The sequence below is a fragment of the Schistocerca nitens genome, chromosome 2 (assembly GCF_023898315.1).
Source record: "Schistocerca nitens isolate TAMUIC-IGC-003100 chromosome 2, iqSchNite1.1, whole genome shotgun sequence".
In the NCBI taxonomy this organism is placed as follows: Eukaryota; Metazoa; Arthropoda; class Insecta; order Orthoptera; family Acrididae; genus Schistocerca; species Schistocerca nitens.
This window is the reverse complement of record NC_064615.1, coordinates 554,311,967-554,339,132: the sequence shown is the minus strand read 5'-3', so window position 1 is coordinate 554,339,132 and position 27,166 is coordinate 554,311,967. Positions and strand designations below refer to the sequence as shown.

The 27,166-nt window shown below is 39.7% G+C and overlaps 1 protein-coding gene across 1 annotated transcript in view; it reads right to left on the bottom strand.

Annotated features, from left to right (window-relative positions):
• Positions 1 to 27,166, bottom strand: part of LOC126236577 (mitochondrial uncoupling protein 4) — a 437,887-nt gene that overhangs the window by 24,616 nt on the left and 386,105 nt on the right. The window contains exon 7 of the mRNA XM_049945990.1: positions 5,488 to 5,580. Coding sequence (XP_049801947.1) covers positions 5,488 to 5,580 — 93 coding nt within the window. The remainder of the gene's footprint in view (positions 1 to 5,487; positions 5,581 to 27,166) is intronic.

The following is a 27,166-nucleotide window of genomic DNA, read 5'->3' as shown; positions in this document are numbered from 1 at the left end:
GGGTGGGGCGGGGAGGTACTGTGCGATGCTCAGCACGGTCCCCCGACTTGACGCCATTAGACTTCTGTCTCTGGAGTACAGTGAAAGACAGTGTATCAAGACCCCCAGTGACAGTAGAGCATATGCAACATCATATTACTGTGGCATGTGCAGCAATATCTGTAGAAACCCTGCAATCTGAGCAACACTCTCTTGTTACCCATCTGCAAATATGTATTGATGCAAACGAAGGGCACTTTGAACATATGTTGACGTGACACAGTTTCATTGGTCAAGATGTGAGTGTGTTTTCTATGCTGGATGTAATGCACAACAATACAGTTTCTGTGGGTGACAGGGCACTAGTAAATGTGTTTAGCAAAGTGATTTCAAATGTGTTATCTCTAATCATAGCTCTAGTTGTCATTTCACTAGAATAAACATATACTTACAATTTGAAAAACGTAACTTTGCATTGGATGTGTTACTTGTTTATTTTTGTGGACTGTGTGTACCTTCCCATTGTGTAAGCCCCTGACACAGGCAGTGTGAGGTGCACACTTGAGTCTCAGGATTTGCGCTAGCTCTTTGATTCATTTATTTCAAATGTCAACTTCACTTCACAATTTATCTGGATGTAATTGACGTATTGTGATGCTACCAACACCATTATTTTTGGGATTTTTCATGCTATTGATTGCATATAAAATAATAGGGGGTGTCCATTTAAAAATACACAAGTTTGTGTTGAAAATGGTATTTGTTTACATTTTAAAATTTCACATAGTATTTGGTTTCCTAAGCCCCTGCCATACGTTCATGCTGGTGAAAACTGTTTTTGAATATATTGTTGTTCCAGGGATATTTGAGGTGGCAGAGTTAGGTGAGACACCCTGTATATTACTGCAATGTACATTGGTTAAGTCAGGGGCATGCCTGGAATGATTTTTCAATTTAAAGCTCACTATTGTTGAATTTATGAAGGAAAAAGGAGTTCAGGAACGAAATGTAGAGCATCTGGAACGGAGTGCAGACTTCACATTTTAAGTGGACTTGACTGCATACTGCCCACAGTAAGAGACTGCATGGTGACTTCTTTAGAGATTGCATGGTGTGCTGTTACAAGGCTTACGCCTGTCCCACCCCTCATTAAATCGACCAAGACTTATTCGAATAATTGTAAGAACAGTTATTATTATTATTATTATTATGTTCTTTAAGTTTGTTTTTGGGTTTTCAGAAATACTGTGGGAAGAAAGTTTATTTATGTTGCAGATAACGTGGAAGATGTTGCCCAATGATCACCACGAAAGTTCGACGTAGCGGCAAGTGGGCAAGGAATAAAATGAAGAATGAGATTTTCACTCTGCAGCGGAGTGTGCACTGATATGAAACTTCCTGGCAGATTAAAACTGTGTGCCTGACCGGGACTTGAACTCAGGACCTTTGCCTTTCACGGGCAAGTGCTCTACCATCTGAGCTACCGAAGCACGACTCATGCCCGGTACTCACAGCTTTACTTCTGCCAGTATCCGTCTCCTACCTTCCAAACTTTACAGAAGCTCTCCTGCGTACCTTGCAGAACTAGCACTCCTGAAAGAAAGGATACTGCGGAGACATGGCTTAGCCACAGCCTGGGGGATGTTTCCAGAATGAGATGTTCACTTTGCAGCGGAATAAAATGAATGTTGCAAACTACCGCGAGCCATGGAAGAGCCTGGGCTGTGAGGGCGTCGAGCCTCCTAGGTCATTGTTGGACAACGTCAAATGAAGAGATATTGTGCTTTCTCTTTGTAAACAGATCGATCGAGTCTTGATAGGTTCATGTAAAACGTATAGGCGGGTGACAGTTTACATGGGACCCAATGCCTGTAATACTTCCAAAGTTATTAAAAAGTTGTTAAACGGCAAAACCAATAGTTCATCATTTATATAGATATAAAGTAGTAAAGATATAGGAAAGGAAGAGTTTTGGCGTCAGAACGAAAAGTGATACATCGCTCAGCAATGAAGAAGGACATAAACAGCGGGCGTTACGTGGTGAAAACAAATCAGTTGATAAAATAGTAAGTCTGTAATTAAGCATAAAGCCACGTAACACTGCAATGGTAACTTCTTTCTGATTTGATTGGGATGCATTTAAAAAGAAAACTGTATTGTAGAAGGGACACATTCTGCGAAAGACAGCCCAGTTCTCTATGCTCATTGGCATTAAAGAAAACACAAGGTTTGAATAATTCATTGTTTCCTTGAAGGAATTACAATGACAGTTTTATAAAGATTTTGAGGGCATTGTCAATCTTACATCTGTCCCAAGCCGTTTTCAAGACCATTTGAGTCCCCATGCATGTGCAGATCTAACTGGCTGGCCTTCAAGATAATTTCAGTTTCCATGACAAATCTTTTTTCATTAAAACTGTTCAGGACATCTACATTGCTTTCCTTAGGAAGACTTTCCAGGTTTCCATATTGAGGCTGCAGAAGTACTATAACATTTCAATCAATATTTTTGTGTGCAAGACCTTTGTTAGATTATGACAGTAAATGTCACAATCATGTGGCAAATTGAGTCCAAAATTCTGTGAAATTGTCTGTGTATGTCTGTATATCAACAATTTGTAACAGATAAAAATTATATTATGTCTTCAGCACACCAAAGATAATTAAATAATACTGAAAATTTGTTTTGTTTGTTACCTATATTGTTGAGAAATGTGAAACATAAAATCAAATAGTACACTGTGTGACTGCACTGTCATTTAAATGCAGTGCATTCACAGTCTTCCCTTGTTCTCCCTCCTTACACTCAGACAGCATGTCTTGGCAGAGGGGGAAATGGGAAGCAAGGCTGAGTGCTTTGGCACTAGTTCTAGGGCATGGCCTATGAGCTGAAATCTTGGCCTCCCTTGTTGTACAACCTTGTTTCTGACCAGATCTTCCTCATTTCCCAGTATTCATAGCTGGTGCAGTCTGTATTCATAGCTGGTGCAGTCTCCTTAAATTTTCTTTTCCCATAACTCACTTTATCAGAAAACATCTATTTTGTATACATGTAAATTCTTTTTATACCTGCCCTTTTGTTATCTCTATTATTGCCATTATTATTATTATTGTTATTATTATTACTACTATTATCACTACTATATTGCCAGTGCACACTACCATGCACATCAGCCATCATTTGACATTGCTGGACAGGCAGGTGTCTCAGCATGTTGGGCATCCGCCACTATGATGCACCCAGGAAGTGCCTGGGACAGTAGCAGATACAAGACACTGCTGGTGCAGACAATGAAAGGTCAGCATATGTAATGAGTCCACCAGTTCTCAGTGAAATGACTGCATCAGCATTGTGGTGTGTGCAGGCAGTCAGCCCATCAGAGTTCGGAGGCCAGCTGCCACTGACTCGGTCAATCAACCAGTACATATGTGACAATAAAAGAACTTGTTGCAATTGCAACTGCCTTTCTCTGGCGCCTCCCGGGTGCCCTCCCCATCTTCTTCACTCGCTCGTGCCATCTTGGTTTGTGGTTGCCCACTCTGCATCAAGGTACGCTATAGCACAAAACATATTGTTTGAAAGTACTACAGTGCTGTACCATGATGTAAGTAAGAAAATATTATAGCAATTACTATTTTGCTAACTTACATTCTTCACAGGTGAATAGATTTTGTACTTTCTTTTTGATGGTATACATTGTGCTCATATGTGCCTTCCACTTCAGACTGTTGACTATGTGACTGATGAGCCTTTTCCTTATGTTTCCATTTGTTTACTGTCAACTTTAGCCAGTGGATAAGTTATATTACTCTGTGTACTTCCACTGTGTGCTAGTAAGGAGGGGAAATAGATTACTGAATAAATAGTGCAAAGTGTTGTTTAAAATGATAATATTACTCCAGACAAAGTTACAAGTGAGGTAATTGTGCTGGTCAACATCCCCCTGGTAACTAAAGAGCATCCGTTTAATAGATTTTTTATTTTGCCTCTGTACAAAAGTTATTTTGAGCAGATAGAATAAATTTATATAAAGTAAATATATCTAAAAACAAAGATGATGTGACTTACCAAATGAAAGTGCTGGCAGGTCGACAGACACACAAACGAACACAAACATACACACAAAATTCAAGCTTTCGCAACAAACTGTTGCCTCATCAGGAAAGAGGGAAGGAGAGGGAAAGACGAAAGGATGTGGGTTTTAAGGGAGAGGGTAAGGAGTCATTCCAATCCTGGGAGCGGAAAGACTTACCTTAGGGCGAAAAAAGGACAGGTATACACTCGCACACACACACATATCCATCCACACATATACAGACACAAGCAGACATATTTAAAGTTTGAAAAACTTTAAATATATCTGCTTGTGTCTGTATATGTGTGGATGGATATGTGTGTGTGTGCGAGTGTATACCTGTCCTTTTTTCGCCCTAAGGTAAGTCTTTCCGCTCCCGGGATTGGAATGACTCCTTACCCTCTCCCTTAAAACCCACATCCTTTCGTCTTTCCCTCTCCTTCCCTCTTTCCTGATGAGGCAACAGTTTGTTGCGAAAGCTTGAATTTTGTGTGTATGTTTGTGTTCGTTTGTGTGTCTGTCGACCTGCCAGCACTTTCATTTGGTAAGTCACATCATCTTTGTTTTTAGATATATTTTTCCTACGTGGAATGTTTCCCTCTATTATAACCATATCATTTATATAAAGTAATTTAGAAGCAACACCCACAACTATCAGTATGTGTAGATTAATACCAGTCATAATTTGTCATTAATGTACTTTACAGAAGTAGTCTGCAAAGGGTGCTTCTGTCTGTTATGCATAACCTGAATCATTCCACATTCTTAAAGCCTCTCCTTCATGATGGGTTTTACAGAATACAATATGAGAATGAATGAATGAATTTACGAATGAAAGCAAAAGAAGACCACTGTATGGAGCCAAGTTTTACAGGAGATAGCTTGGAACAGTACTTACTCCAAGATCTCTAATACGTGAGAAATACAGCACCATTTCAGAAATTTTTAATGTTCCTACAAACCTTTCGTAAAAGTTTTCTTTGTTTGATACTCAGGCACAAAAGTAAATCCCAAAAACAGAATTGCATTCTGGAAAATCAGCTTTCAGAGTGAAATGTAAAAACGATAAGTTCTCTTACCACGAACAGACAGCAGCAAAATGGGCCACAAAAAGTTTTAAAACAATTAGGGTAATTTATGTGTATTCCTGGACACTGAACAGTCCAGCTGACTCTGCAACATTGATGTAGAATCACTTAACAGTTACAGTGGCAACCCCATGTTGTATTTCTAACAGCTCTTCCTTTATAGTTGGCATAAAGTATTATCTCCTTTACTTGAGGGGCCCATCTTTTAGACCACCACAAAGGCAGATGTTACAGATAAAGTACATCACAAAAGTTAGGAGATATTATGATTATAACATTGTGCAGGGAAAACAATATTATGATGATTATATATAATAATAAATGAAATATAATCATATACTTACTTTCCACTTGCATCTGTAGGTTGATTCATGATACGTGTCTTTACAACATCGGCTGGTGTGCCCATAGTAGCAGCCACAAGTCCAGCACATCCACTAAAAGTAAATAAAGATGTTGTCTGTTTGACACTAAGTGACAATAAAAATGCCCTTGAAAATAAATTCTGAACATGAAAGCATCCAACAATTAATAAAGACTTCAGTCATATACAGGTTGGATTCTTTATTGATCCACACTTGGTGAAAACAACAGAATCAGCTCATATCTACAGTCACTACAAGCTGTGGGAGTATGCATAAGAAAGATACGCATTAAGCAGTACTTAAAATTTCTACACTGTTTCTTCCATTATTGGTCAGCATTAAACTGCATTAACGGATCTTACAGGCAATATAATCTTAACATATAAAATAATAGATGAACTGCATAGTATAGTACTTATGAAAGAAAAAGTTTTTGTGTTCTGAAATAGTACCTTTGTAAAAGTTATTCACCATTTGATTGACCAACCACTTTTTACAAATAAATACTATCTTCCAAAATGAGATTTTCACTCTGCAGCGGAGCATGTGCCAATATGAAACTTCCTGTGTGCCGGACCGAGACTCGAACTCGGGGCCTATGCCTTTAGCGAGCAAGTGCTCTACCATTTGAGCTACCCAAGGATGACTCATGCCCCTTCCTCACAGCTTTACTTCTGCCAGTACCTCAGCTCCTACCTTCCAAACTTCACAGAAGATCTGTGAAACTTGCAGAACTAGCACTCCTGGAAGAAAGGATATTCTGGAGACATGGCTTTGCCACAGCCTGGGGGATATTTCCAGAATGAGATTTTCACTCTGCAGCAGAGTGTGCACTGATATGAAACTTCCTGGCAGATTAAAACTGTGTGCTGGACCAAGACTCGAACTCGGGACCTATGCCTTTCACGGGGCAAGTGCTCTACCATCTGAGCTAGCCAAGCATGACTCACATCCCATCCTCACAGCTTTACTTCTGCCAGTACATCTCCTACCTTCCAAACTTCACATAAGCTCTCCTGGTCCTGAGTTCAAGTCTTGGTCTGGCACACAGTTTTAATCTGCCATGAAGTTTCAAATACTATCTTATAAATTCATATGAAAGAAAGTGGCTACTCACCTGCATTTATTAACACAAACAAAATCAAAGGCTTAGAACATTAGGAAAAGGATAAGATTTCAATCACTGGGAGAAACAGTTAAATAGTATACTTTGGCTCAAGCAGATTCATATTCACAAAAACTGAAAAAAAGGAAGGAATAACTTTGTGCTTAAAACTGAGGTGAAGGCAATAATAAATTGTGCCATTATGATAGAAGTACAGACAATGAACCTTCAGACAAAACCATCTCCATATTATCAGCACTGAAATTCTTTATTTAAAATTACTATCAACAGTCAACATGGCTACCAAACAGTGCATCCAAATGCTGCTGTGACCAGGTTAATCAATCAAAAGCCAAATTCAGGAAACATGCCAAAGTGCAGGAAAAAATAGACAGAATGCAACAATGGCAAAGATGGTCACAATATGTAAGACTCGAATCATAAAGAAACAAAAAATAATACAACATAAGGGAAACATATACTTGCTAACATAAAACTGAGATTGGGCACTGAAAGAAAGTAATAATAATAATAATTATAATAATAATAATAATATCAAATCTGAATTCTACTGACTGCCACTTGCATTTTCATCTTACTGCAAGCACAACACAAAATAGGGAAAATTTTATTAATGAGCAACAAACACTAGGAAAGACAAGGAAATAAAACAATGTATGCAATTGTTATTTGTCTCCTAATGTTTACCTTTAATCTCTTTCCATCTCAAAACTGAACAATGTGTTTCTTTATTCATAAAATGTCTGTCCAATTCCCTTCCTTCTCCCATCCTACCTTTATGAAGAAGCTATTAGCTAAACATGCTAGATTTTCTTGTCTTCAGTAGTTTCACATTTCCTTCAGAGCTAATCATGAATCTGGGTTTACCACTTGGTAAATTGGCAGTTTTTCACATTATCATAATCACTAATCTTCTTTCTCGAGTTCCTCATTTTACAATAAAAAGCACAAGATGACATTGAAAAAAGACAGGACTTCATAATCTGATAAGAATACCAAAACCATGCAAAAAATATAAAAAGAAGCAACTGCTTACACAAAGCAAACGTTTGAAGAGAGGAAGAGTAAGCAATAACAAGGAAACAGAAAGGGACAAACAAGAGCAAAGAAAAGAAAGAATAAAATCTGTAAATGATAGAAGCGGATGGGAGAGAACATCAACTAAACTAGCTATTGAGAATAAACAACAAACAAAAAGGAGATGGGTAGAAGGGTGATAGCCAGAGACAACAACTCAAGACAAAGGCAAAAGACAACTTCCATTTTTGTGTCCCTCTTTAGAGGCTCTGATATATCATTTCTAAGTCAGACTATTTGGTATGGTAATAAAAGGTCATTTCAGACTTTTTAGCAACTAGAGCAAAATATTCTGTTACTGTCTGTTTTCACATGGATCAGGCATACTGACTGTGGGGAACAAAGTGAGCACCTTATTAATGAAAATTCTTTTACTACATTTTTCAGTCTTGGGTCACAGAAATGGTATCACAATCAGTTTCAACTCCTTAGACAAGTCATCATCGGATGGCAATGAGACTCAGATCTGCAGCTGCTTCTACTACCACCTGATGATGATTTCATATGAAGCTGGAACAAGTTACAATACCGTTTGCATGCACCAAACCTGTCAAACTGTAATGTAATCATTTTGGTTAACTTTTTATTTATTTGTGTGGCTCATGGACTGGTGAAAGACTTTTTAGTTGGTGCAACTTTGCAAGCTTGTATGTTAAGTGCCTTAGGTGTAATTCTTTTTGGGTACCCAAGTGCGATATACATGTGCAGATTGTAATGTCACAATTTTTGGTGATTGGCTGGAAATACCTAGTGCCACTTGGGTTCTGAACACATTTCTGTCATGAAGAGAACTGGGCTTGATTGTGGGTAGTACATAGTGGCGCACATAAAACCGGCCCCTGCGCTGAATGGAATATGAATGAAGAAAATCAACGTCCATCATCACTTTCTTACATTTTTATTGTACTGTTTTGTTATTAACTATGTAATTAACAGTTTAAGTAACGGATTTACTTTTATTAGTTTACTAAGCATATTTTAGACAACATCCAAGCAAAGTTGTGCATGTCGAAGCATGTTAAGGAAAACTCTTTTCAGTACTTTTTGAGGAATGTTAAAAAATTTTAATGTGTCAAGTGTTCTGGGATTGTTGCGGTAGACTCTAGCCTTTAGAAATCCCCAGAAGTAAAAGTCAGTTACATGTTGACAAGTCGGGAGAGCGGGGTGGCCACAAGCCCTTACTAATGGTCCTCTCTTCTGTAAAATCTGTACATATATGAACTAAGGACAAATCCGACGTATGAGAAGTTGCCCCCATCTTGCTGTAAATGTGCACAACATTTTTCGTTTGGAGTTAATAGAGCCGAAAATTCATTGTAGAGTTGCAAGTAAACATGTATGTTGACAGTTTCGTTGAACAATGGCCCAATAATTCTTTTACCAGATACAGCACACCATACACCAATTTTTAAATCATGTAACAGCTTTTGAAGTATGCCATGGGGATTCTCTGTGGCCCAGTGTCTTGTGTTTTGTGAATTAACATAACCCGAAAAATGAAACCAGGCTTCATCCGTCAAAAAAAGGAAGAACGAATCAAGCTGTCCCCCAGCGATGTTTTCCAACAATCAATTACAGTAATGTGTACGCTTACCCTTGTCCACTTCTTTTATTTGCTGAACAACACTCACACGGTAAGGTTTCATTTTGAAGCCATGAAGGATGCGTTGACATGATCAGCGAGATATTCGATATTGCTGTGATAATCGTCGTGTTGATTTGTAGGGGCTTCTTTCAATGTGTGCCATCACGTTTGCCACAACTTCAGGTGTACGTACAGTCGGTGCCTTATTTCTCTTTGAATTAACAACACTGCCAGTCGAACGCCACTTTCTCACTAGATTCTGAATCATTGATTTTGCAGGAATGTTACTTTCTGGAAACTTTTCATGAAAAGTGTCATGAACTACTTTAATGAATTCAGACCACACATATTCTTCAACAATGAACACATGTTCTTCAATGGTATAAGGCATGACAATGAAGTACATGGTTTATAATGACTACTTTCCATATGAACTACTCACACGCTACTGCTGTTGGAAGGTGGCAAAGGAACTGACAAGTTAGTAATGCTACTCACACGCATTCGCATTCCAGTTCAGGCCAGTTTTATTTGTGCCACTCTGTACAATCTATTGGGATCAGCAGCCTCTGACTGCAGATTGTGTTATGTGCTATATGATGAACTCACTCTTATGTGTTCTGTGGTGTCTCCCTTTACATTAGGGAAGTGCTGTGGTTACCTGCTTATGTCTGGATACAGGGAGTAACCTGAAACAGCCAGTTATTAAATCAATGTTGACAATGATCAGACGGAAGAGAGAGGATGGCACCCAGCACTGGTAAAATAGCCTATTCCACCACAATAATGGGGCCCAATAGATTTAATATCCCCAACCATTAGTGGTATCACCATCAATATTGTCACAGTCCCTCATGCCCTGACACATTAGAGGGAGGTCTGGAAACCAATCCCAAATGTTGGGTGCAGCACCGTTATTAGGACCTTCATGTCAACTCCTCTTTTCCTTTTGCAAACCAAAACAGTTTTTAATCATATCAAAAGTATTGTACATTAAAATTGTTCCAAATGTGCAAATCCATAACCACAATTTTGTGCAAAATTAATCTTGTAAGTATTTCAAGGTAGACACTATCTTCAGTATATGTACCTTACATAAGTACACATCATTGTCAAAAGAAAACTGTTAAAAAAAAAAAAAAAAAAAAAAACCATAATTAGAGTATGTGTAAGTGCTGACTTGTCATTTGCATAGGTTTGCAACTTTATTCAGTTTAGCACATTCACATTCAAACAGAAAAGTCTAATTTAAAAAACAAAAGAATACGTACTGCACAAGTGGCTCTATACAGTGCAACAACTGTTGAAGCATTGTCATACATTTAGTCTTTGCATCTCATAAGCACTGTCTGTAACTGTTTCAGTTCAGAATATTTTAGTTATTTATATGTTCTACCTGTCATATTTCTGACAGCTCACTAACGCGCAGAGGTAACCTATTTTCTAAGAAAAAAAAATGGCTACATACTAACAATTTATGTGACTGGCATTTACATTACTTGTAATCCAGATTTAAATTTAGTACCCAAGTCTCTTCAAAAGTCCCTCAAGGGAATAGGCTGCTTTTTCTACCTGCGCTGTTAACTCACAAGAATGAAGATAAAAACAGTTTCTTTTTGCAAGCATGCTTCACTCCATTCTGTGCAGAAATAATTTTAAGTAGTGAATAGAGGTCACCATTTTAATTCAGATATTGTCGACAGCATGCTACCAATTACACTGTCCAACCACATCTTGCTGACAGACACAAAGTGTCAACTTGTCACAGGGTCCCTTCATCACAGGGTGTTTCTCACTCACCCCCCCCCCCCCCCCCCCAACACTTTCCATTCCAAATTCTGCAAAGATCTCAACAGTTCTGTGATATTAGCAGCTCCGACAAAGTCAATATAGAGAGGAGCTTGACTTATCCACAGCTTTGTAGTTGTTGCTGTGAATGAAGTCTCTTACTCTATGCAAAGTACATGCGATGGGTTGATTGTATGTGACAGGTTAAACATTTCAGCGTACTGGGATTTGAACCTGGACCCTTGTCTTAGCCAAGCAGCATGCTACCAATTATGCCCTAACCTACATAATTTCTCCTGCAGGTCCTAGTCTTGCAACAGTATGGGAGTGTTGAAATGCACTTGACAAGCTGAAACTTTGAGTCAGTTGTGGAAGTTCAGTGTTATGGTCTCTGTGCTCAACTGAACTACAACCCCCACATTTCTTCCTATGGAAGTAGTATAATTATTCTTCTCAGCCTATGAATGTGGAAAAACTGATAGCTGCTCTTGCAGCTATGGGCACAGCCGTATTGCAAAGAATTCAGTGATGCTGGGTCATGAAAGTCTTACTTAGCGCACCTTCTCAAAAGGTAAGATATGTTTTGTGAAAGACATGCTCTGACTGTATGTGTATTTATGATATTGTAGCACATTGCTGACATATTATATGTAGCCACTAACAATGAATGTAGTGTGAATGAATGGTAGGCTTTGAATGAAATCATGGTAAACATCACCATTTTGATATGTTTTGATGTTATTTATGGTCAAAGAATTGAAATTTTAGTTAGCATTCTTCATGAATGTTTCTGACTTAACTCAACAGTCATTGTTATGACCACTACTAAAAATACGAGGCATGTTTTTTAAATAAGTACCGTTTTGCCACACTGCGGCCGCAGCGCTGCGGTCGGCATTCTGCGCATGCGCACTGGGTACCTACATCTGTTGTCTATGCACTGATGCCATTACAGTCTGATTCTTCCTTTTTTCTGTTGTGTACTGAGTGTTTAAGATGCCTCCCATAATCGTGAGTCCCACCGACTGTGAAGTACGAGCTGTTATAAGATTTCTTAGTGCTAATGGCCTAAAAGCGATCAATATTCATCATGAGATCTGTGCTGTTTACGTAGAAAACTTTATGAGTAATGGAATGGTAAGAAAGTGGGTGAGAGCATTTAAAGATGACCTCACAAATGTGCATGATGAACAACGGAGTGGGCATCCTTCGGTCGTTAATGAAAGTTTGGTGCAGGACGTGGACAATAAGGTGAGAAAAAACAGACGCTTTACGATTTCCTCCTTGTGGGATGACTTTTCTAATGTTTCTTGTACTGTTTTGTATGGCATTGTGACCGAGCGCTTGAATTACCGAAAATTGTGTGCACATTGGGTACTGAAAATGTTGATGGATGTGCACAAAACCAAACCTTTAGACAGTGCATTGACTTTCCTTGAGCGGTACCACACAATGATGATGATTTCTTAAGCCAAATTGTTACAGGCAATGAAACATGGGTGGCATACGTCACACCATAATCAAAGCGACAGTCCATAGAATGGCGGCATGCAGATTCACCCAGAAAAGTGAAGTTTAAGCAAACAATTTCTACCCGGAAAATCATGTGCACAGTTTTTTTGGGACAGAAAAGGAGTATTGCTTGTGGAATTTCTGCCTCGTAATGAGACAATCAATGCAGCAGCTTAATGTAAGACATTGCACAATCTGCAGCATTCAATTCAGAACAAAAGACGTGGCAAGTTGAGCAAGGGCATAGTTTTGCTGCAAGACAATGCCCGTCCGCATGTGGAGAATCAGACCAAAAATCTCACCAATTACATCTTTTTGATGGGAAACTCTAGATCAGGGCTGGCCAAACGCTGCACAGTGTGCAGACGTGCGGAAGTGCTGCACATGTGTGCATGCATGATACAGCGAGCGACAGCGACATCTGTTATTAGACATGTGTCCTAAATGAACGGCCGTGGCTCCATTTCCCTGTTTATGTGGTACAAGCAAGAGCACAACATACTCAGTCTCGTTTACCCCTGGTGACCGTAACCTTAACAGAGAAGTACTGAGAAATGGCAGGTACAGTGAAAGAGAAAAGGACAGGAGATCTATGTTCTCAGTCGTTTAAAAATGACTGGGAACTGCAATTCTTTTTTGTAGCCATTGGCGATGTCCTTAAGAAAATGGATGAGACACATCTACTCGATTTTACCGTACGTCAAAGTAACTGATACTTCTTGAACTCTTAGTTTCATGTGTTACATTTATGTGTGTTTTACTGTATGCTATACAATGTACCGTTTTCAATTTTCCAGAATGACAACTACACTAAATCTTCACTGCGAGCAAGTTTTAAAATCGCATTAAGAATTGCACAATCTGGGAAACCCTTTTCTGCAGGGGAGTTTGTGAAAGGGTGTCTGATTGATGCTGCAGAACTTGTGTGCCCCACGAATGTTAGCAGGTTTCAAGAAATCAGTCTTATCCAAACAAACAGTGACAAGACGTATCAGTGCTATGGCCGGCAGCTAATAAATAAGGCTAAAGACTTAGTTGCTTTCTCTGTTGCGTTCGATGAAGTAACAGATCTTACAGATACAGCCCAGGTTGTGATATATATACGTGGTGACGATAAAGCACTTTGTGTAACAGAGGACGTTCTGCACTTAGTACCTTTGAAAGGGACTACTATAGGTGCGGACTTACTCCAAGCTGTCGAGCAAGTGATTGATGGTGTCGGTATGGACTGGAATCGGTTAGTCTCAGTGACCACAGATGGAGCGCCATCAATGCAAGGCCACCAGAGACAACTCATAGCACGCATGTGCAAAACCTAGGGCGCACAGACGAGACACTGTATGGAATTCACTGCTTTCTGCATCGAGAGGCGCTTTGTGCAAAATCAGTAACGTTAGGAAACGTCATGCAAATTGTTGTGTGTACTATAAACTATCCGAAGACACATGGGCTTACGCATCGCCAGTTTCGGCGGTTCCCGGAGGAATTAGGAGCGGCGTACAGCGACATACCTTACTATACCGAAGTACGCTGGCTCAGTCGAGATAAAATGCTGAAAATATTTTTTGATTTACGTTTGGTCATAGTAACATTCTTACATGAGAAGGGAAAAAGTGACCCTATGTTGGAACACCCTTGTTGGATATCAGACCTTGCATTTCTCGTGGACATTATGCCTCACATGAACAGCCTGTATGTCAGTTTGCAAGGTGAAAATAATTTAATTTCTGACATGTTGGAAAAAGTAAATGCCTTTGAAAGGAAGCTTGCGCTTTGGGAGAGCCAGCTATTGACAGAAAACACTGCACATTTCCTGACTCTTGGACTGGTCCATGAAAGTGCTAGATTTCAAGAATACGTGTCAATAATTGTAAAAATTAAAGAACAATTTCGAGCACGATTTGCAGATGTTACGAGTTTGTCTCCTGTCATTCGCCTCTTTGCTCGACCATTCTCGTCGTCAGTTGAAGAGGCTCCGAATGATCTACAGATGGAACTGATCGACCTACATTACAATACAAGACTGAAGGACAAGTTCCTTGCAGTGCGAAGTACAAAAGAATTCTACGAAAATTTTTCACAACAAGAATTTCCACACCTGCACCGAGAAGCTGCGAGAGTTATGTCCGTGTTCGGGTCGACATCTACATCTACACCTACATCTACATCTACATCTACATGACTACTCTGCAATTCACATTTAAGTGCTTGGCAGAAGGTTCATCGAACCACAATCATACTATCTCTCTACCATTCCACTCCCGAACAGCGCACGGGAAAAACGAACACCTAAACCTTTCTGTTCGACCTCTAATTTCTCTTATTTTATTTTTATGATCATTCCTACCTATGTAGGTTGGGCTCAACAAAATATTTTCGCATTCGGAAGAGAAAGTTGGTGACTGAAATTTCGTAAATAGATCTCGCCGCGACGAAAAACGTCTTTGCTGTAATGACTTCCATCCCAATTCGCGTATCATATCTGCCACACTCTCTCCCCTATTACGTGATAATACAAAATGAGCTGTCCTTTTTTGCACCCTTTCGATGTCCTCCGTCAATCCCACCTGGTAAGGATCCCACACCGCGCAGCAATATTCTAACAGAGGACGAACGAGTGTAGTGTAAGCTGCCTCTTTAGTGGACTTGTTGCATCTTCTAAGTGTCCTGCCAATGAAATGCAACCTTTGGCTCGCCTTCCCCACAATATTATCTATGTGGTCTTTCCAACTGAAGTTGTTCGTAATTTTAACACCCAGGTACTTAGTTGAATTGACAGCCTTGAGAATTGTACTATTTATCGAGTAATCGAATTCCAACGGATTTCTTTTGGAACCCATGTGAATCACCTCACACTTTTCGTTATTTAGTGTCAACTGCCACCTGCCACACCATACAGCAATCTTTTCTAAATTGCTTTGCAACTGATACTGGTCTTCAGATGACCTTACTAGACGGTAAATTACAGCATCATCTACGAACAACCTAAGAGAACTGCTCAGATTGTCACCCAGGTCATTTATATAGATCAGGAACAGCAGAGGTCCCAGGACGCTTTCCTGGGGAACACCTGATATCACTTCAGTTTTACTCGATGATTTTCCGTCTATTACTACGAACTGTGACCTTTCTGACAGGAAATCACGAATCCAGTCGCACAACTGAGACAACACCCCATAGGCCCGCAGCTTGATTAGAAGTCGCTTGTGAGGAATGGTGTTAAAAGCTTTCCAGAAATCTAGAAATATGGAATCAACTTGAGATCACCTGTCGATAGTGGCCATTGCTTCGTGCGAATAAAGAGCTAGCTGCATTGCACAAGAACGATGTTTTCTGAAACCATGCTGATTACGTATCAATAGATCATTCCCTTCGAGGTGATTCATAATGTTTGAATACAGTATATGCTCCAAAACCCTACTGCAAACCGACGTCAATGATATAGGTCTGTAGTTAGATGGATTACTCCTACTACCCATCTTAAACACTGGTGCGACCTGCGCAATTTTCCAATCTGTAGGTACAGATCTATCGGTGAGCAAGTGGTTGTATATGATTCCTAAGTAGGGAGCTATTGTATCAGCTTAATCTGAAAGGAACCTAATCGGTATACAATCTGGACCTGAAGACTTGTCCGTATCAAGCGAGTTGAGATGCTTCGCAACCCCAAATGTATCTACATCTAAGAAACTCACGCTAGCAGCTGTTCATGTTTCAAATTCTGGAATATTCCATTCGTCTTCCCTGGTGAAGGAATTTCGGAAAACTGCGTTCAATAACTCCACTTTAGCGGCACAGTCGTCGGTAACAGTACCATCGGCACTGTAACTGAGGGTACCGAGAATTAGTTATAGGAAACCTTGCATTAGTTTAATGTTATTCGAAATCATGAATAAGGTTCGTTGGAAGTCGCTAAGTGCTCTCTTTCTTAAATAGTAGATCAAAAACATTTTTCGTATTTACGTGCAGTCAGTCAAGCTGCCTTAATAAAAACCTATGGTTGTTAACTGTATTACTTGTTTTACTGGGTTAAACTGTTAAAACTAGACGTCTCAATGAGTAGACTGTGACAGTATTTTAAATGTTTAATAAGCGAAATACCTTCCCATGGTTGACTTGCAAGCTGTGGAAAGAACCCTAGAATGCGCCGGTACAGAGTATCCCAGCAAGTGGATAAAGCGACATCTGTGCGTAGAAACATGCACTACATGGACGCTGACTGCTGCGGCGTGCACACTGTGACCCAGAAGTTGCACACGTGCAGGAGCACCGCACGCGTGCAGAATTTCTGGCCGGTCCTGCTCTAGATCATCCTCCGTACAGCCCCGATCCTGCACCAAGTGACTACCATCTGTTCCTGCACTTGCAGAAACACCTGGGCAGTCAGCGTCTTCAAGATGATGAAGTCAAAACAGTGGTGATGCAGTGGTTAACAAGTCAGGTGGCAGACTTCTATGAGGAGGGTATTAAAAAACTGGTACAACGTTATGACAGGTGCCTCAATATTGACGGAAATTATGTAGAAAAGTAGATTAAGGTACAGACTTTCATGTAAAAATAAAAGTATTGAGATATCGTAGCATGTCTTTCTTAATTTCAAAACGGTACTTACTTAAAAAACACACCTCGTATGTAGCTGTAGGATATCCATGGTTTAAGGAACATTGTAGACTACAGTATTATTGGGCATAAATAAATTAGCAAATAAAAACAGATATCGCATCACACAGAAGCAAACCCCAAACATCAAGAATTCCAACCAAAAATTCTACTCACTACACTAACTGGCCAGTGCTATGACAGTGAATGTAGATACTACTCATACAGCCATGTAATTACAGAACTGACACTGAGCACATCTTACATAATTGCTTTATTAGGTCACTAAAATCAACAGGTCACTTGTTAAACATTACATTTGACAACATGTTTTGTGCATAGTCCATCATCAAAACACCTGGCAAATGAAACACAATTGTATACATGAAATTAAGAGTAAAATATTTAAAAACATTCACAACTAAGTTTACATACCACATAAAATGTCTTAATACATAGTATTGTACTAGAAAATTACGTTCTCGACTCCAGTGCTCAACTGATGGGATATTGCCATTTCCAAAGGTGACCACCAATGCCTGCCACAAGGTGGCATAGTTGTACAGGTACAATGACATTGAAAGTATTCATTAAAAATAGAGAAACAAATTAATATTAAAAATAGTATCAGAAAAAATGTAAAGATAATATAGGAAAATGCCTATAAAAATTAAAAACAATAGTAAATAAACAAAAGGACATCAAAGAATCATTTAAAGTCATCAGGGCTATGGGGAAAAATCAGTGTGAGTTTTTTGTGGATGCAAAAACCTACTCATCCCTACTCTTTTCAAATGTTTATGCAGTTTTGTCACAACATGGGCCATAGCACAACATGGCTACGTGTTTAAACTTGTCACTGGCTATTGAGGCTTGACACTACTTCTATTAAGTATGTTCACTCCCATCTTCTGGATATGTTTTTCTTCAATCCATTGGCTATCCTCACTTGAACAATTATATCAATTTCTTTATTAGTAGCTTCCATAGTAAGTCACAATTTAGATAAACCTTAACATGAAATAAAAATATGTGCTCTTACGAATGGTATGCTGGTATGAATCTTCACCAATAATTACGTTATTGGCTGCAAATTTATGGAAAAGTCAACACCAGTTTAGATTGTTCCCTTATAATCCACAGACTGAGATAATTCAAGCATCCTTCCTCCTCAATTACTCATACATTTGATTAAGGATATATGCAAGTCCTTCAATCTCTTCCTTATTGCCACAGTAAAGGATGAAAATTTGATCAACATATCCACAATTCATAGTAAGGTTTTTCTAACTTTTTTGTGGCACTCATAAAACTTATTCTCAGGGCCATTTACAAATTGATAAAGATACCTATCAGAATGTCTGAGAGGCTACAGCCCATAGTTAAACCACCATTCTGGTGATAAATCTTGCCATTTAACTGTGCAGGAGACCAGGAGCAGAATGAGCGTGTTGGAAGGGAGGCCAGCTTGAAATGAAAGAGAGAATCAAAACAAACTTTTGATTGTATTCTGACAGTGTAGTGCACATGGGGTCTCACTGTGGGGGCAGAGGTGAAGGATAGCTGTTTTTCTAGGAGTTGGGCCATAATAAAGGAACAGGGAGCTGGCAGTTCATATGTTGGTATCTGGTGCTGATGAGCAGAGAGACAGAGCTAGACAGAACCAGCTGTCTGCTCCCTGTGGCAGCTAGATCACAATGGAGAGTCTCCTCTGAATGACATATGGATTACAGATAGCGAATCAACTACTGTGCCCCAGGACCCTCCAATGACTGAACACGTGACCCACCTCTACACTACCTTTTGACTGAAGAGTGACATGGAACCACCAGTTTATTCAGAAGAGACAACAAAAAAGTGACATGATGTTGGATTCAGCAACTTAAAATCAGCTCTCTCCTGAAAGGCAGGTAGGCTTGAATGCAGGCACAGACTGAAAGCTACTCAGAGAGTGAAGTCTTAGCTAAGATTGTTTAAACAAGTTTTTTCTTAAACTAAATCCTAACTATTCCTGGGCTGGCAAGGTCATCTTGCACAGAACTTAAGACAGGGTCAGCTGCATAAGCTCAATAAATTCCGAAGTCTCAACCAAGATCGATTGTGTTTCTTCAGTAGGAATATTGGTACACAGGTTGGTTGTGTCAAATGATGTGAGAAAGCTCCCTCTGGTAGAACAACACTCCTTAGAAGGGCTGAAATTTCATAACTGTTTTGAACACTTTAAGACTGAAAGAATATAAGTCGACTTTAAATAATTTAATTTGGCATTGAAGCTTAGACTACTTTGGACTCACTGTACTAAGCCTTGTCTTACTTAACTCTGAATCAAACCAGAAATTAGAATCACTTATACATTTCATAAAGTCATTATTAAATTCATGCCTATTCCAGTTTTTTGGTGCATTTTAGTCTACAACACCTCCTATCCTGACACTGAAATATTTTAACTTTTAACCTACATACATGTGATTCATTACCTAACAAAACCACAGTGCGTGGCCCCTTCTATATTTTCATTATAGGCTTAATAATGTCAGCCTCTTTTAATGACATTTGTCAATGCATGAACTACTTAACAATTTTAGATGTTTCATTATTTTGTAGTTTTTGTTATCACAGTGGCACCATAAGTCAATAAATATATTCCTCGCCATACCTGATGTATCCTCTCTTCCCTCTTCCTATTTTGGTTTACCTGCATTGTTAAAGAACCTCAGGTGATTGCTTCTTTATCATGTTAGAATCAACAATTTTGCATGTTATTGGCTCTCATCTGTACTGGTCTGTGAGTGTCCCAATATGCTTCACCCTGTCACCCTTTCGCTATCAGCCCTCAAATCAAACATGTGAATTACTAATGTACTTTTGTTCATACATGTCTGACTATTGTTTTTAATTTTTCTTACAGAATTTGCACCTACTGTCTATCCACCTGGTGGCAGACATTGATAGTTTTTGAAATGGTTGCCAGACGTCATTTGAACATTGATGTTGAGAATGCAATTACATGACACAGCAGAGCAAACTTAACAGAGAGTGTTTTTAAATATTTTTACTCTTATTGGCATGCATATGTTGTGCTTGCACTTACATGGCAATTATGTTACATTTGGTAGATATGCTGTTGATTGGCTACTCCTGAAATACTGAGAGTTTGCATTATGGGTAACAGACATACTGTGTTACTTTATGTGTAAATTTAAGATTAGAGTGTAGGCAAATTTCTATTCTTTGATGTCAGTTTTCTATACAGACAAGCAAAAGTAAAATGCATTCCTGTCCACATGTAGCAGCAATATATTGTAACATAAAATGAGGCTGGCAGCTTAAGATATGTGCTTCAAAATGACTTAAGGTTTATATTGGCCAGTCACATAGATAATAAACAGAATATAGCTTGACTGCACCATGTTTTCATTCTCAAAATTTTCTATAAAACAATAGGCATGAAACAAAATTTTCTTAGACATTTTTGTACAGCTAGAATGCATTTTAAGGGCAATTCATATCCACGTAATTTAAATAAGCTGGAATTGAAAAAAGGCAGGGTATGTAGGGGGATTTGGGGGCAGGGGAGGGGGGGGGGGGGGGGAGGGAAGATCCAGAGAGAACAGGATATAAAGCAGCCAGTGAAATGTTGGGTATTTTCCTTACATATATAGTAGTTACACAATGACTGAGAATTATACATAGGTGAGGTAGTAAACAAGGCATGTACCTGTCGCGCACTTTATCCTGGCCCTTCTGTGGTCGGTGGAAGTTGACCCACTTTTTACCCATCCATAATGTTTATAGTTCCTGCCAACATTAGCTTCATGCAGCATTATTGTACACCATAAAAATAAGTAGCTATTGTGAATATAATGTTGATCCGTGAGCCGTGTTGCGCATAGTGATTGTTAATATTATTTACAAAAATGGGTGAAAACGCTGTAATTGATCATTTTAGTGACTCACCGTAAACAGTTATGTCACTTCTAACCTGCATTAACCTGTTACATATTCATTCCTTTTATAAGCTGTAAGCTGGCTGCTCTGGGACAAAGAGTCAAGACTTGCCTCAGCGGCGAATGTGCTACGAGCTGGTCAAAAGTATATGCTTCCAGTGTCCTCTGCTCAGGGGTGAGGTAAAAGTGTGCAGTCAGTAAGTATCTGCACATTTTAATGATGACACCTTACAATGCAAAAAAAGGGTACACAGGAGATATCCTGCAAACCCCAATTGGAGTATGTAGAAATGATATGGCACCCCCAGTGACAATATCTGTTGGAGCAGACAGTAGGCCAACAGAGAGTAGTTATGTATGTAAAGGAAGACTACAGAAGGACATTACAGAAATGGTTAGAAAAATCACACACAAAGATGAGTAAGAGCCAAACATGGGGGAATTTACCAAGTATATGTGGGTGAGGATGAATGGGAAGACATAGGACACAGGGTGTTCATTGATAAAGTTTTATGGGTAGTGAAGACCAGGAGTACAAAATAAAAGTGAAATCATGGAACAATAATGGAGGGAAATACTCTTATGTTGGGAAAGGTATAAAGGAATGGAACAACTTTAATGGTATATCCTTAGTCCATCCCAGAAAGCATTACAAAATTTAAACACTTCCTCCGACAGTGGCACAACAACCAAGAATATGAGCAACAGGAAAAGTATAAATTTCATTTCTCCTATTACTGTATAACGAAATAGAGATGTAAAGTAATTATGACACGACAAATTTTGTGTTACCATCTTGGCAACAGCCACATTTGTAAGCAAATAAAAATATCTACCTATCTAACAAGGGAACCTTCCCATCGCACTCCCCTCAGATTTACTTATAAGTTGGCACAGTGAATAGCCTTGGAAAACTGAACACAGATCAATCGAGAAAACAGGAAGAAGTTGTGTGGAACTATGAAAAAAATTAGTAAAATATACAAACTGAGTAGTCCATGTGCAAGATAGACAACATCAAGTAGAATATGAGCTCACGAGCACCGTGGTCCCATGGTTAGCGTGAGTAGCTGCGGAACGAGAGGGCGTTGGTTCAAGTCTTCCCTCGACTAAAAATTTTACTTTCTTTATTTTCGCAAAGTTATGATCTGTCCGTTCGTTCATTGACATCTCTGTTCACTGTAATAAGTTTAGTGTCTGTGTTTTGCGACCGCACCGCAAAACCGTGTGATTAGTAGACAAAAGGACGTGCCTCTCCAATGGGAACCGAAAACATTTGATCGCAAGGTCATAGGTCAACCGATTCCTCCACAGGAAAACACATCTGATATATTCTATACGACAGTGGTGACGGCATGTGCGTCACATGACAGGAATATGTTGACCCACCTAACTTGTAAACTTAGCGAATGGGTAAAAAGATTCTTCTACCTCGCCCGATTTAGGTTTTCTTGTGGATGTGATAATCACTCCCAAAAAAGTGATGAAAACATAAGAGTTTGTCACATAAACTGAAAATAAAAAATTAAACTTTTCACTCGAGGGAAGACTTGAACCTAGGACCTCTCGTTCCGTGGCTGCTCTCGCTAACCACGGGACCACGGCGCTACTTGACTGCTATTGTCCTTGATGTTGCCTATCTTCACATGGACTACTCAGTTTGTATATTTTACTAATTTTTTTCATAGTTCCACACAACTTCTTCCGGTTTTCTCGATTGATCTGTGTTTTGGTTTTCAAGGCCTATCCACTGTGCCAACTTATAACTAAATCTGAGAGGGGTGCGATGGGGAGGTTCCCTTGTAAGTAAATGAAATGACTGGTTCTGGTGCTGCAGTCCAGAACCGCGGGACCGCTACGGTCGCAGGTTCGAATCCTGCCTCGGGCATGGGTGTGTGTGATGTCCTTAGGTTAGTTAGGTTTAAGTAGTTCTAAGTTCTAAGGGACTTATGACCTAAGATGTTGAGTCCCATAGTGCTCAGAGCCATTTGAAATGAAATGACTGTTCCTACGATCTCTCCAAGTAATTCAGTGCTGATTATCTTCTCTGCAGGTTAGTATGATGGAGGACAGAAAAGTGGTAGTCAAGACCAGACACTTGATTGAAGAGGAAAAAAAGTAAAAATGCTTGATCCTATTCTGGGTTAGTAAATTACCTCCTGTTTCAGCTGGTGGAATTGGTATGAGTCGGCCAGGTGGTTTCTGACGAACTGCCTTTCTCGTCTGGGAGTCTTGACAGTGTGACACATAGTGACGGACACTACTAAATAACCTGGCCAGAAAAATCTCTTGTGGATCCTATTGTATGTCTTAATACACTACTGGCCATTAAAATTGCTACACCACGAAGAAATGCAGGTGATAAACGGGTATTCACTGGACAAATATATTATACTAGAACTGACATGTGATTACATTTTCATGCAATTTGGGTGCATAGATCCTGAGAAATCAGTACCCAGAACAACCACCTCTGGCCATAATAACGGCCTTGATACGCCTGGGCATTGAGTCAAACAGAGCTAGGATGGCATCTACAGGTACAGCTGCCCAAGCAGCTTCAACACGATACCACAGTTCATAAAGAGTAGTGACTGGCGTATTGTGATGAACCAGTTGCTCGGCCACCATTGAAGAGATGTTTTCAATTGGTGAGAGATCTGGAGAATGTGCTGGCCAGAGCAGCAGTCGAACATTTTCTGTATCCAGAAACGGCTGTTCAGGACCTGCAACATGCGGTCATCGATTATCCAGCTGAAATGTAGGGTTTCTCAGGGATTGAATAAAGGGTAGAGCCACGAGTCGTAACACATCTGAAATGTAACGTCCACTGTTCAAAGTGCCGTCAATGCGAACAAGAGGTGACCAAGATGTGTAACCAATGGTAACCCATACAATCACGCCGGGTGATACGCCAGTATGGCAATGACAAATACACGCTTCCAATGTGCGTTCACCGTGATGTCGCCAAAACACAGATGTGACTATCATGATGCTGTAAACAGAAGATGGATTCATCCGAAAAAATGACATTTTGCCATTCGTGCACCCAGGTTCGTCGTTGAGTACACCATCGTAGGCGCTCCTGCCTTTGATGCAGTGTCAAGGCTAACCACAGCCATGGTCTCCGAGCTGATAGAACTAGATTCTAACATTTTACATAAAAACCTTAACATGTCGTTAGTGGTATTTCCTTATTATCTTCCACTCATTGTAATGAAAATTGTGAGTGTGTCTTTTTGAATATCGAGTGCTGTGATAAACATAATTTGTATATCATCACCAGTTTAACACTGCAGTTACATTAGTGCATTCTATAAATTTTGGCAGTAGTATCCTCACTCAGAAAATGGTTCTCACTAATTTCAGTTTACACCTACATGCATAAAGGTGTACATTTGTGAAATTTCTGAGGTGTGTAAGTCTCATGCCAAATGTATCTTATACAAAATCAATGGTTCTAAGCTGCAGTTGTGCATACTACAAATTTTGGCACAAATATACAGGGCTTTTACAAATGATTGAAGCGATTTCATAAATTCACTGTAGCTCCATTCATTGACATATGGTCACGACACACTACAGATACATAGAAAAACTCAAAGTTTTTGTTCGGCTGAGGCCGCACTTCAGGTTTCTGCCGCCAGAGCGCTCAAGAGCGCAGTGAGACAAAATGGCGACAGGAGCCGAGAAAGCGTATGTCGTGCTTGAAATGCACTCACATCAGTCAGTCATAACAGTGCAACAACACTTCAGGGCGAAGTTCAACAAAGATCCACCAACTGCTAACTCCATTCGGCGGTGGTATGCACAGTTTAAAGCTTCTGGATGCCTCTGTAAGGGGAAATCAACGGGTCAGCCTGCAGTGAGCGAAGAAACGATTGAACGCATGCGGGCAAGTTTCACGCATAGCCCGCGGAAGTCGACAAATAAAGCAAGCAGGCAGCTAAACGTACCACAGCCGATGGTTTGGAAAATCTTACGGAAAAGGCTAAAGCAGAAGCCTTACTGTTTACAATTGCTACAAGCCATGACACCCGATGACAAAGTCAAACGCTTTGAATTTTCGGCGCGGTTGCAACAGCTCATGCAAGAGGATGCGTTCAGTGCGAAACTTGTTTTCAGTGATGAAGCAACATTTTTTCTTAATGTTGAAGTGAACAGACACAATGTGCGAATCTGGGCGGTAGAGAATCCTCACACATTCGTGCAGCAAATTCGAAATTCAGCAAAAGTTAACGTGTTTTGTGCAATCTCATGGTTTAAAGTTTACGGCCACTTTTTCTTCTGCAAAAAAAATGTTACAGGACACGTGTATCTGGACATGCTGGAAAATTGGCTCATGCCACAACTGGAGACTGACAGCGCCGACTTCATCTTTCAACAGGATGGTGCTCCACCGCACTTCCATTGTGATGTTCGGCATTTCTTAAACAGGAGATTGGAAAACCGATGGATCGGTCGTGGTGGAGATCATGATCAGCAATTCATGTCATGGCCTCCATGCTCTCCCGACTTAACCCCATGCGATTTCTTTCTGTGGGGTTATGTGAAAGATTCAGTGTTTAAACCTCCTCTACCAAGAAACATGCCAGAACTGCGAGCTCGCATCAACGATGCTTTCGAACTCATTGATGGGGACATGCTGCGTCGAGTGTGAGAGGAACTTGATTATCGGCTTGATGTCTGCCGAATCACTAAAGGGGCACATATTGAACATTTGTGAATACCTAAAAAAACTTTTTGAGTTTTTGTATGTGTGTGCAAAGCATTGTGAAAATATCAAATAATAAAGTTATTGTAGAGCTGTGAAATCGCTTCAATCATTTGTAATAACCCTGTGTGGTTTGGAAAACTTTTCCCCTTACATGCAGTGCAGGCAAATACTTATTGTAATACTTCCACCTTTTTCTGTTTGTTGACATGTGTATTCTGTGGAAGTGGTTGAAAGTTTATCATCACAATGTGAACAGTTTACAAGGTCTTCTGCTGTGGCATAATAGTGTGTTCTGCACAGTTGTAACAATCACATACTGTTCACTTACCTTCCCCCTTCAAAAGCATTTTATGTTACTTGAATTTGTCAAAAATTTCCAGTTTTTTTCATGTTTGATAGTCATCACAATCTCAGGCAAGGGAAAGGGTGGAGTACTTTGAGACTCAAAGTCTCAAGTAGTTTCATGGAATCAGTAAATTTTATTCCATAGTTTGCTCTTGACATAACAGGAATTGCTTCATTGGTGTTGTTAAAGGGAACTGGTAATCTTTGTAGCATGATATATCCAGAAATTACAAGGGAATCAGTAAGTTTTGTTCAATGTTATTTGTTTCCTGTTTAGAGAAAACTTGTCCAAGGCACAATGCAGCACCACTGTGAATACTGTTCTCAGGCACAGTATTAGTTAGTTGCACTTCATAATCAGCTGAAATCTCCTAGTTGGTTGGAAGCTGCTGTGAGTGAGTGAGTGTGATTGAGTACATTACTGAAAGATTTGTACCAAAGCTACTGCAAGGCACTTCAAGTACTATCCTCCTTTGGATACCATCTATTCTCCAGGAAATGCAGGACCTACACAAACATGTCCACTTGATTGTGAGTGGCAAGTCTAGTGGTCCAGTATAAGGGAGCGAGGGACTACAGAGAGCTCACAAACTACAATCATCCCTCTAACTGGTAAGTATGAGATGTTGTTTTCCAAAGAAACAGAAACTCAGTTAGTGTGACATACAACAAGATGACATAAGCTTTGGGATAGCAATATGCACATATGCAGGTGGTGGTAATATCATGTACACAAGGTATATTAGGGCAGTGCAATGGTAGAGCTGGCATTTGTACTCAGGTGATTCATGTGAAGAGGTTTCTGACATGTTTATGGATACATGATGGGAATTAACAGACTGAATGTGGAATGGCAGTTGGAGGTAGATGCACGAGACATTCCAGTTTTGAAACTGTTCGGGAATTCAGTATTCCTAAATCCATAGTGTGCCGAGAATAGCAAATTTCACGCATTGCTTCTC